General features: G+C 41.2%; 2 protein-coding genes across 5 annotated transcripts in view; both read right to left on the minus strand.

Moving 5' to 3' along the window:
* Bbs7 (Bardet-Biedl syndrome 7) overlaps positions 1-2,061 on the minus strand; it is a 50,464-nt gene extending 48,403 nt beyond the window's left edge. For both annotated transcript variants that reach the window (XM_031376633.1, XM_031376632.1), the window contains exons 1-2: positions 1,875-2,061; positions 720-785 (exon numbers count right to left, since the gene is read on the minus strand). In XM_031376633.1, coding sequence (XP_031232493.1) covers positions 720-785; positions 1,875-1,910 — 102 coding nt within the window. In that variant the 5' untranslated portion in view covers positions 1,911-2,061. The remainder of the gene's footprint in view (positions 1-719; positions 786-1,874) is intronic.
* A 6,403-nt stretch (positions 2,062-8,464) lies between these two features.
* Positions 8,465-10,977, minus strand: part of Trpc3 (transient receptor potential cation channel subfamily C member 3) — a 62,307-nt gene continuing 59,794 nt past the window's right edge. Inside the window, exon 12 of one of the 3 annotated variants that reach the window (XM_031376634.1) lies at positions 8,465-9,374. In XM_031376634.1, the coding sequence (XP_031232494.1) occupies positions 9,232-9,374 (143 nt within the window). In that variant the 3' untranslated portion in view covers positions 8,465-9,231. The remainder of the gene's footprint in view (positions 9,375-10,977) is intronic. The other 2 variants (XM_031376637.1, XM_031376635.1) reach the window with 2 other exon arrangements.

A 10,977-nucleotide genomic window follows, 5' to 3' on the forward strand; every position in this document is an offset into this window, starting at 1 on the left:
GGGATTTGAACTCAGGACCTCTGGAAGAACAGTCAGTGCTCTTAACTGCTGAGCCATCTCTCCAGCCCATCCCTGAACTTCTAATGCTGAGGTAGGAAGAGTTCGAGGTCAGCCTCAGCTATATCAAAAATAGAATAAGTAAAAACAAAACAACAACAAAATAGAAAGTTTAAAGAAATTATTCTATCAATGTTCTGCTGTACTTTACACTCTTTTCCCATATACTATACAATTTTCAGTGCTAGGAGGGACTAACCTCAGAGTCTTTTTTGTTTGTTTGTTTGTTTGTTTTTTGTTTTTTTTCGAAACAGGGCTTTTCTGGATCACCCTGGCTGTCCTAGAACTCACTCTGTAGTTCCAGGCTGGCCTGGAACTCAGAAATCTGCCTGTCTCTGCCTCCCAAGTGCTAGGATTAAAGGCATGCACCGCCACCACCACCCAGCCTAACCTCAGAGTCTTAAACATGGTAAATAAGTCTCTACAACTGAGGCTCACAATGTATAATTCTTACCAAGTTTTATCACACAACTTACTACTTGTATATAATATCAATGTACAAAAAAAACACGATTTTCTGTAGACATTGGCTCCTATTCCAACTTTGTTCATTTCCATCTTAACATCAGCACCCATTACACACCAAAGTACCAGTAAGGATGGCGCCATGAGCCTGCCCTGTCAGAGGCAGGAGGAGGCAGGGAAGTCAGCATCTACAGCACCTTTTGTATAGCTTTTTGTCTTGAGGTAGGAAGCAACTTCATGGTCTTCTGGGAGGTCACTCCTACCTAAGGAGACAGAACAGCCAACTAGTGAACGTTTTCCGACATACTGTAATCTGAAGTTCTTACATAGGAAATTTAAGAAGAACAGACCAGATTATGGGGGTTTTAGTTTTTTTCAGTTTTAGTTTTTTTCACTGAAATATATTCTTATCAGTTAACTTGTACTTTAATGAAATATGTCAGAGAGAGTCAAAATACAGTAAACAACCCCAAACATTAAAAAAAATTGTGTAATATAACTGGCAAAGAGTTTCAGAAGATGCCTTCAGAAGCCCTTCCCAATTATTAGTGATTGAAAATAGGGGACTTTTGCTGAAATAACATACCTGTAGACATCATAGAACTCCAGTGTAACTGACCATGACTTTATTTTTAAAATGCACAGGAAGGAAAGCAGCATGACTTCTTCAGCAGAGGTGACTGTCACCAGAACTTAAAAACAACCAATCATGGGAAAACCGCATAGACTGCAGGTATGACTTTATTCTGAAGTTTTGGCATGCTGCTAAAGTTTTAAGCAGTCCACTTAGTTTGACATTGTCAAGTGATTTGAACCTTGAGAACCCAAACTGAGAATCACAGAGATGGTGACTAATTGGACAGATCCAAGAGATATTAACAGGGTGTAGCTTCCACAAGATATTAAAGGGAACTATTTGGCCCAACCAACCCCCTGGGGAAACCAAGCCGATGTTTATACCAGGACGAACTTCTTAAGATTCTTCCATCCCTCTTAAGGTTAAGAGGGATGGAAGAAGTCATACACCAAAGGGATACCGGCTCTGGAGTCCGGCGCTTTGATTCAAACAGCAACTAAATAATTTGTTACCACTGGGCGAAGCATTTACCTTCTCTGGGCTCCTGACCCTTCACTTGCACTAACTACCGAGTGGTAAATTCTTGTGATGATTTAGTAAGCTCAGTGGGGCTGTGATAGTTTACTGAATTATGGCTGGTGTGGTCAGGCCCAGTGGGAGTGGCAGGGTAGTCCCTGGGAGGCAGTCACCAGGAGAGCACTGGGAGCGGCTGGGACACCCTCAGGACCTGGGCCTTCCCGCATCCACCCACGAGGGCGCCCGCCGACCGGTTTACCTGGAGATAGTCCGCCCGGCTTAACGTCAGATCCATGGCGGCCGCACGGAAGAGTCGGGCCCGCTTGCCAATGTGTAAGCCTTTCCGGAGAGCCCACCACTAGACAGACTAGCAGGCCAGCGTAAAGGCCGCGGCGCCCAGCAACCCGGCTCGACACGTGACCACTCTTAGCTCACTGTGAGGCCCCGCCCTCTCCCGGAGAGCCGCCCCGGCCGGTTTCCAAGGCAACCGGGGCGCGTTCTCCGCCTCCCAGCTCTGGGCCTCTGGTCCAGAGATCTGCATGGAGCTTCGCTCCACATGCACGTTCCTTCAGCTCCGAATGAAGCTCTCGAGAAGTGAATATTTTGCGCCTTGTTCCACTCCTTGGTCCTTCGTTTTAGGCTTTGTCATACAAATTTTCCCCTCAAAGATTCATTTTTGTTTTGTGTGTATATGAATATTGCCTGATGTATTTGTGTGCATCACAGATTTGTTGCCTGCTAAGGAGGCCAGAGCCTTGCGACTCCCATGTGTTTGCTGAGAAACCGAATTTTGGGTCCTGTGCAAGAACAGCAAGTTCTCTTAAACACTGAGCCACTTTCCAGCCCAGCACACAAAATTTAAAATACAAAACGCACAAAATGTATTTATGTAGTCATGTAGTGTGTGGTGGTGGTGGTGGTGGTGGTGGTGGTGGTGGTGGTGGTGGTGGTGGTGGTGTGTGTGTGTGTGGTGAGGTTATGTCGAAGTCAGAGAACAACTTTCAGAAGTCATTTTTTCCACCCTGAGCATCGTTGGGCTTGGTTGTCAGTTCTTTTAACTGCTGGGCCATCTTGTCAACCTCCTTCCTCCCATTCTCCAACTGCGTCCCTCTTCCCCAGGGCCACAGTACAAGACTCTGGGTCAAACAAATACAATCAAAACATAATACTAATACCAAAGAAGCAGTGGTGGCGCACGCCTTTAATCCCCACACTTGGGAGGCAGAGGCAGGCAGATTTCTGAGTTCGAGTCCAGCCTGGTCTACAGAGTGAGTTCTAGGACAGCCAGAGCTACACAGAGAAACCCTGTCTCGGAAAAAACAAAACAAAACAAAACAAAAAACAAAACAAAAAAAACAAGCAAACAATAAATAAATAAATAATCAATTTGAAACAATAGAATAAATGGAGAAACTAAACATTAACTACACAGAAAATCTGAGTAAACCAATAGCAAGTAATGAGAAGTCACATAAAAAAAGAAGTTCAGGATGGGCAACTTCAAACAAAATCACCAATTCTTCCCACACTATTTCCTAAAATTGAAAAGGATGGGCTTTTTCAAACTCTTGTAGGCCAGCATTTCCCCATACCAAACCAAAACAGAACACAAGAGAAACACACATATACATACACACACACACACACACACACACACACACGCATGCATGCACGCATACACACAGCCTCTTGCCACTTGTCTTGTGCTACCTTCAGACTGCTAACAAAAAGAGCTTTACCAGATGCAATCCTTCCAACTGGTATGGACCAGAATTCTGTGCAAAAATAAATTTATTTTCTTTAAAACTTAAAAATAGGAAGAAAAAAAGGAGAAAGAAAGGAAACAGACAATGAAAAGTCTAGACAGAGATTACTGATGAAACAAAGAAGTAAAAATTTCAAAACAAACAAACTACCAACAATTCCAACAGCACAACAAAGACATCATTCCAGCTAGGATTGGTAAAGCATGTCTGTAATGCCAGCTACCCCTAGGTCTGGGTAAGGTTGTCATTAATTAAAAACCCTAGGTAACATGGTGAAAACCTGTCTTGAAAAAACAAAAAATAAAATTTCAACACTCTTTTGTGACAAAAACTTTGAACAAATCTAACAGTATAAAGAACGTGTGCTAGGGCTGGAGAGAAAGCTCTGTGGTTAAGAATACTAACTGCTCTTCCAGAGGACCTGGGTTCAATTCCCAGTACCCACATGGCAGCTTATAACTGTCTGTAATTCCAATTCCAGGGGATCTGACACTCTCACTCAGACATACGTACATGCGTACAAAACACCAATGTGTATAAAATAGATAAGAAAACCATGTGTTATCATAAAGGCTATATAATACAAGTCCACAGCCAATGCCAAAGTGAAGGGGACAATCTGGAAGTATTTCTCCTAAGATCTGGAAAAAGATGAGAAACTCCCCTTTGCCACTCTTAGTACACTGCTTAGGAAGAGAAAGAAATAAAAGTACACAAAGAGAAAAAGAAGTTACTTTGTTTCTGTTTGCAGATAATATGAACTATATATAGAAAGACCTAAAGATCCTACTAAGATCCTACTACTAAATTAGTTAGAGCTAATTTATTAGTTAACTAATAAATTAAGTCTGTAAAACTGAGGTGTAAAAATTAGCATATAAAAATCATCATTTTGTGCACCAGACTTTCTGAGACAAATTTATTTACTAAATAAATAGTCCAGGGGTTCTGGAGATGTGGCTCAGTTGATAGGGTGCTTGCCTCCCATTCAGAAAACCCTAGGCTTGATTGTCAGCACTGCATCACTGGGTGTAAGGTCATATGACTATAACTTATTTAGGGATACATGGTATTAAGGATGGGAATAACCAGGTGTGGTGGCACACTCCTTTAATCCCAGCACCAAGGAAACAGAGGCAGGTGGATCTCTGTGAATTACAGGATAGTCAGACAGAGAGGCCCTGTCTCAACAAATAAACAAAAAAACTAATGAAAAAACTCATTTTTCACTCACAGAAACACACAAGAAAAAGGAACCCCACCCATATTATTGAATTGGAAGAATTAATACTGTTAAGATGTCTATGTTAACTTATAGTATTACATAGACTCTGTACAATCTCATCAAAATATCAATGGCATTCTTCAAAGAACTAGAAAAAAAAATCCTAAATGTTTATGGAGACACAAAAAACCCCAAATACAAAAAAGGAACGGACCAAAAAGGACAGAGCTAGCAGCATTATAGTGTCTGATCTCAAGATACACCACAGCCATATAATGACAGAGCCAGCTTGATACCGACCTGAATCCTACAAATAGACAGAATGAAAAAAACAAAGAGCTCAGAAATAACCCAAAACATCTATAGCCACTGATCCTCAACAAAAGTGTCCAAAACAGCAACAGAGAAAACTAACTCTTCAAAAAATGGTGCTTGGAGACCTGGGAATCTAGAAATGAGGACAAAACCTGATCGTTATCTCTAACCTACACAGAGACCAACTGAAGACAAAGATATAAATGTAATACTTGAAACTATAAACCAACAGAGAGAAGTGGGACATGGTGGCCCCTGTCTTTAATCCCAGCACTCAGAGGTAGAAGCAAACAAACCTGTAGTTCAAGACCATCCTTGGCTACACAGTGAGTTCCAGGACAGCCAAGTACACATTGAGATTCCATCTCAAAACAAACAAGTGGAAAGACTTTGATACAGGTGATGATGTTCTGGAAAATCCACAAAGCTCAGGAAACAAATGCAGAGTAGACAAATGAGATTGCATAGGGCTGAGAGGCTTCTGACAGCAGAGGGAACAAGCAGAAGAGTAAAGAAACAGTACAGAACACCAGGAGATGTTTGTAAACGATTAATCTGACAAAGGGTTAATATGGAGAATATATTGCGAACTGAAATTCTTAGAGAGATAAAAAGCCACGCCTGCACTTCAGTAAGGAATCCTACCAACAACTGTGGAGAACTGCAGATCCATAAGCAAAATCACTTGGGGTGATTTTAATCCCCCATCAACCATTTCTTCCCACAGTGCATCTGACCTAGTTTCCTTTCAACTGTTAGTTAAAATAGTTTTCAATGTGTTAGCATAACAGCATTGTCTCCCACTACCCCAAAGTTATGGATGTTGTCAGGCAGTATCTAGAAACTGCATACCTGGCTCCCCACCAATGCACTTGGTAAATGCCTTAATTTATAATATGACTTTCTTTAGTTCTGGATCCATAAAAGTCCATTTAATCTTTTCCACATTGGAACACTTCAGACCAAGCAACCTGGATCCATGTTCCTGGGCTGTGTTTTCTTTGAGGTGAGAGCATCAACAATATAAAGAACACTTGTGCGCACACACACACACACACACACACACACACAAACACACACACAGCAACAACAAACACCTCTCAACAAGAGAGCCTAGTAAAGCATTCTAAAATCTGAATAAAAGTTTTTCAAAATAAAGCTTACACAACATTTCTTTACAAACTATCAAATTTGTTATGTATACTATTTAAACCATAATCTGAGTGTTACATTTATCTTGTTTTTGACTGAGAAAGGAGCAAGGAACAGAAGCAAACACAAAAAAAGCAAGAGATCACAAAAGAGAAGTCATAAGTCTATGACAAGCCTCTAACTTGAAGCATCTAACTGTCATTATCTGGACAGGGTGATTTGGGTCTTGTTAATATGTGTCCTCTCTGAACTTTGTCACTTCATTGAGGCCCGCTTTGAGGAGTCTTCTGCCTGTACACCAGATGGGAGAGCTAGGGCTTGCTGACTCAATCCTCCTTAGCCCTCGGAGAAATATTAATTCTGACAGTAATCCCTTAACTCACCCTCACAGTGACCTATGCCTTCCGGTATATTTCCAAAAGCAAAACCTAACTGGACTTGGGTGTAGTGATTCCTTGTAGGACGTTCCCAGGCAAAATGGAGAAAGAAAGGGAAGGGTGGGAAGTGAAGGATTTCTATCAGTTTGAGTCTGGCTTCTGCTCTGGGAGTGCTCCTAAGTCAAGGATTGTACCAAAAGGTTAGCCTTTCATTGATATGAGGGGCAGCCTTTTGTGCCCACAGCCAGACAGTCATTAGCCATAGGGAAAGTTACTTCCTTTTGGCAGAGTGACTAGCTGGGAACTGCTCCTCAGTATCAGGGAGTTGGGGGTGCATTGCAGCACAGGGGATCAAGGCAGGGCAAAAACAGTGCCCACCAAACCATTGGTCATCACCTGTGTTCTCTACTAATAACTCAAAACTATGAAGATGGGAAAATGAAATACTTAGACAATGTGCTGGAAGGAACTACCCAATGTGGTTTTGGGGGTTGGGGATAGAAAGCAGTGAGCAAGAGAACAAATGAGAGCAAAGTATAATGATGTAATTATGCAAACGTCACAATGAAACCCTAAATTAAGTGCTAACAATCAGTGAGGTAAATATAAAGCAACAGGATGCCAGTTTTCACACGAGGGAGGCAAACAAATGGAAATTTTATCTCAAGAGCTCTATAGCTGCTCGGGAGACAGGACAAAAAGAAAAAAAGAAGCATGTATATAAATGGTATGGTAGTCACGACTTTATCTTCATACCTCTGCCACTTTTGGATCCTGAGACTCTTAGGCTATCCCTGCTCTTTTCTAACCTTGATTAGGAAAATTATTCTCTATATGTTCTGCTCCCTAGTTACAAGCAAAACCATCCGCATTTGGAACCTTAGACAATGATGGGGGAAAAAAAATCAATTTTTGTGCTGTTCAGAGACATGGCATAAAATGCATAAAATTTGAAAAGTGTTTAAGACGCATACTATTAGATTAAAACAAAAGCTGATAAGATTGATTCTTTGCTACCAAAATATGTATCCGGTCTTCTTAATTCCCCTGAGGTGAAATTAAGTAGTCTAGAAGAGCTTTCAGAGGCTGCATTTGGTGTTCCTTTTTGGTCTTCCTGTCTTGTAAGTCTCTCTGTGTGATAGCAACAGTGTCTTCATTTGTTTAGTTAGTTTGTAATGTGACCACAATTTATGTCCCAGTGAGATTTGACAGGAATGAACTGAAGATATAGATTTGAATGCTCAGTCACCAGGGAGTGGCACTATTTTAAAGGATTAGTTAGAAAGTGCAGCCTTGCTGGAGGAAGTATGTCACTGGGGGTGAGCTTGGAGGTTTCAGAAAGCCCACATCAGGCCCAGTGTACTTCATACTGCCTGTGGTTCAGGATGTTGAACTCTCAGCTACTTCTCCAGCACAGTCTACCTTGTACTGCATTGCTCATAGTGAGAGTGGACTGTCTTTGAACCTGTTAGCAGGCCCCTAATTAAATGCTTTCATTGATAAAAGTTACCTTGTAATGATGTCTCTTCATAGCAGTAGATCAGTGTCTGTGATGGTGTGTATGTGCTTGGCCAGAGGTGTGGCACTATTAGGAGGTGTGGCCTTGTTGGAGTAGGTGTGTCACTGTGGGCATGGGCTTTAAGACCCTATTCCTAGCTGACTCAGAAGCCAGTCTCCTCTTAGCAGCTTTCAGATGAAGATGTAGAACTCTTAGCTCCTCCTGCACCATGCCTGCCTGGATGCTGTCATGCTCCTGCCTTGATGATAATGGACTGAACCTCTGAACCTGTAAGCCAGCCCCAATTAAATGTTGTCCTTATAAGAGTTGTTTTGTTCATGGTGTCTGTTCACAGCAGGAAAACCCTAAGACACTGTCTTTGTCAACACTCCTATGGGTCCAAAACTCAGAAAGAACCAGAAGGCAAGAGAAGGGGTCACTTGCTGATCTTATTTAGCATTAAAACATCAGAAGTACATGTTAGAAGATTGCAACAAAATAATTAGCCTACCATAATTCAACTTAAAAAAATTCTTTATTGACTAAATTCACACCATGAAACCACAAATACAAAGAGAAAGGACACAAGCATATATTTTAGAAAAAAATCTTTAATGATCATTTCTGAACAACCCTATGAAACTTAAATATGTAGTGTAACCATATTTTCAATTAGCTCATTTCACTGTTAAGTTCTTTATTTGCATTTCCAACTTCCCAGAATTGTCAATGATGTCTAAAAGTCTAAGAAAGATCTCCACAAGTCATAGCTGGTTGTAAAACATCTTCAGTTTCTATTTTTTAGAAAAATTGCTTCAGTGTTTGAATGAGAAGGTATGCTACATAGCGATGGTCTTTCGACTGTTCTTGGATGTGACTGGCTGTTCAGGCCAGTTGGTTTCCACATTTACCAAGCACCTACTGGGTATCAGGCACTGTGCTAAATGTTGGAGACATAAAGATGAGATTGCTGTGGTCCCTGTCCCCCAAGGAACTCTAGGAGGCCAAAAGGTGACATAAAGACAAAAATGACAAAAACTGTCAGTGACATTAATACTGGGCTTCTAAGTACAATAGCATGTCACTGCTTACAGTGCTGAGGCCAACTGCTGGAACCATTTCAGGTAGTGAGAATCATGTCCACCTAGCTTAATTTTAAAGTTTTGCATGATAAAGGTAGTGAACACTAGAGCTTTACACCATAGTTTTTCAAGTATTTCATACTTAGGAATATTATTGCCCATGTTTGTGCTATAGTCAAAGCTTGACTGCAGGTGGATGCCTCATTCACATCTCTGCACACTGGGGTTCAGTTTCTCACTGAGTTTATGAATCAAGATGGCTAATTCCTCCGTTGCTTGGCTCTTATCTTCCAAAAGTTCGTAACGAAGGCTGGAGATATCCTGCTTGATTTCTTTCAGTTCACCTAGAGTGTTTGTATGAAAAACAACATGTGTAAATGGTGATTTGCTCTTTAAATTTAGTCAAAAAACAAAAATAAAAAACAAAGTGAAATTCACTCAATCTGAATACGTTTGCTTCACCAAGTCTCCCAGGAGATAGTTCAAACTCTCCTTTAAGATGTTTGAGCAAAGCCAGCCTTTAAAGGCATACTGGCCTTTGAAAGGGCACTAGAGGTGTTCCAGCTGTTAGAGGTGTTCCAGCTGTTAGAGGTGTTCCAGCTGTGCCTGGGAGTGAGACTGAGCTTTAAGCAGGGCTTTCTGCTGGGTAAGTTCAAACCCACACCCCTGTGTAGGTTAGGCAAGTACCCTGCCACTGGGCTATGGCCCAGGCTCTCAGCTCGGGGTCAGCCAACTACAACCTTGCAAATAATGCTAAATCGACATTTAAGATGCATTTTCAGATGACGAAACACTGACATCACACTTTTGCAGTGCATGGTGGTACACACCTTTAATCCCAACACTTAGGTGGCAGAGATAGGTGGATCTTTGTGAGTTTCAGACCAGTCTGGTCTACATAGCAAGTTCCAGGACAGCAAGGGCTACACAGAAAGACCGCTATCTCCAAAAATAAAAGCAAAACCAAAACAAAAACCAAAACCAAACACCCTCCTCCCCCAAAACAATCACACTGTTCCCTTGCTAGACACAAGTGGTCTAATGGTTCCCTTCTGGTGGAGGGCTGACTCATTTACATGCTATCTCTGTTGCGCTACTAAAAATTAATTGACCAAATATGCAAATATACAGAAGTAAATTTTAACTTAAATTTTATGAAGAGAAAGGAAGGGTATAAAGGGAGCTGATCTCAAGACAGTCACATGAACTTGGGACTGGGGCTGTCTGGTAGAGGTAGGGTGTGCAGGGAAGCCAGTGGAGATGAACCCCTGCAGCCTGCAGACTCCCGTATCTCCAAGAGATCCCATCTCATCAATCTAATGATCTAACCTCTCTTAGAGTTTAAAACACAGCTGCTCCCCAAATTCAGCTTGGCAGCACCCTAAGCATACACAGATTGCAGTGGAGAGCAGAGATGTTCTAGGAGTTATTTAACTCTGATGTAGAGAAGCACTGAGATGAAGATTAAATTTAGAGGCAGAACATTACCTAGACTCTAAGAATAAATTCTGGAAATTAATGGTACTCCAACTTCATCTTTTGAAACAAGTAATAGAATCTTTTAGGATACTTCCCTTTATTAATAATCTTTTAAAATAGACATATAGTAATTATATATACCTATGGGGTATAGTGTAGGGGTGACCTTTATCATGATAGCTTTATAATTTTTAAAGCATAATTTATATGATTATAGATTATGATTGAATGATCAAGACAGGGTCTCAACATTACTGTGTAGCTAAGTGTGTGTCCTTAAACTCCCAATATTCCTGCTTCTACCACCTGACTCTGGGATCACAGGCATGTGTTACCATGCTCCAGATATATATGCTTTTATTACATACAAATCAAGTGAGCTGGGATGTACCTCAATGGTAGAGCATGTGCTTAGCATGTATGGAGCCCTGAGATCAATCCTTAGCATCTCTCTCTCTCTCTCTCTCT

Source organism: Mastomys coucha, unplaced genomic scaffold, assembly GCF_008632895.1.
Source record: "Mastomys coucha isolate ucsf_1 unplaced genomic scaffold, UCSF_Mcou_1 pScaffold17, whole genome shotgun sequence".
Lineage (NCBI taxonomy): Eukaryota > Metazoa > Chordata > Mammalia > Rodentia > Muridae > Mastomys > Mastomys coucha.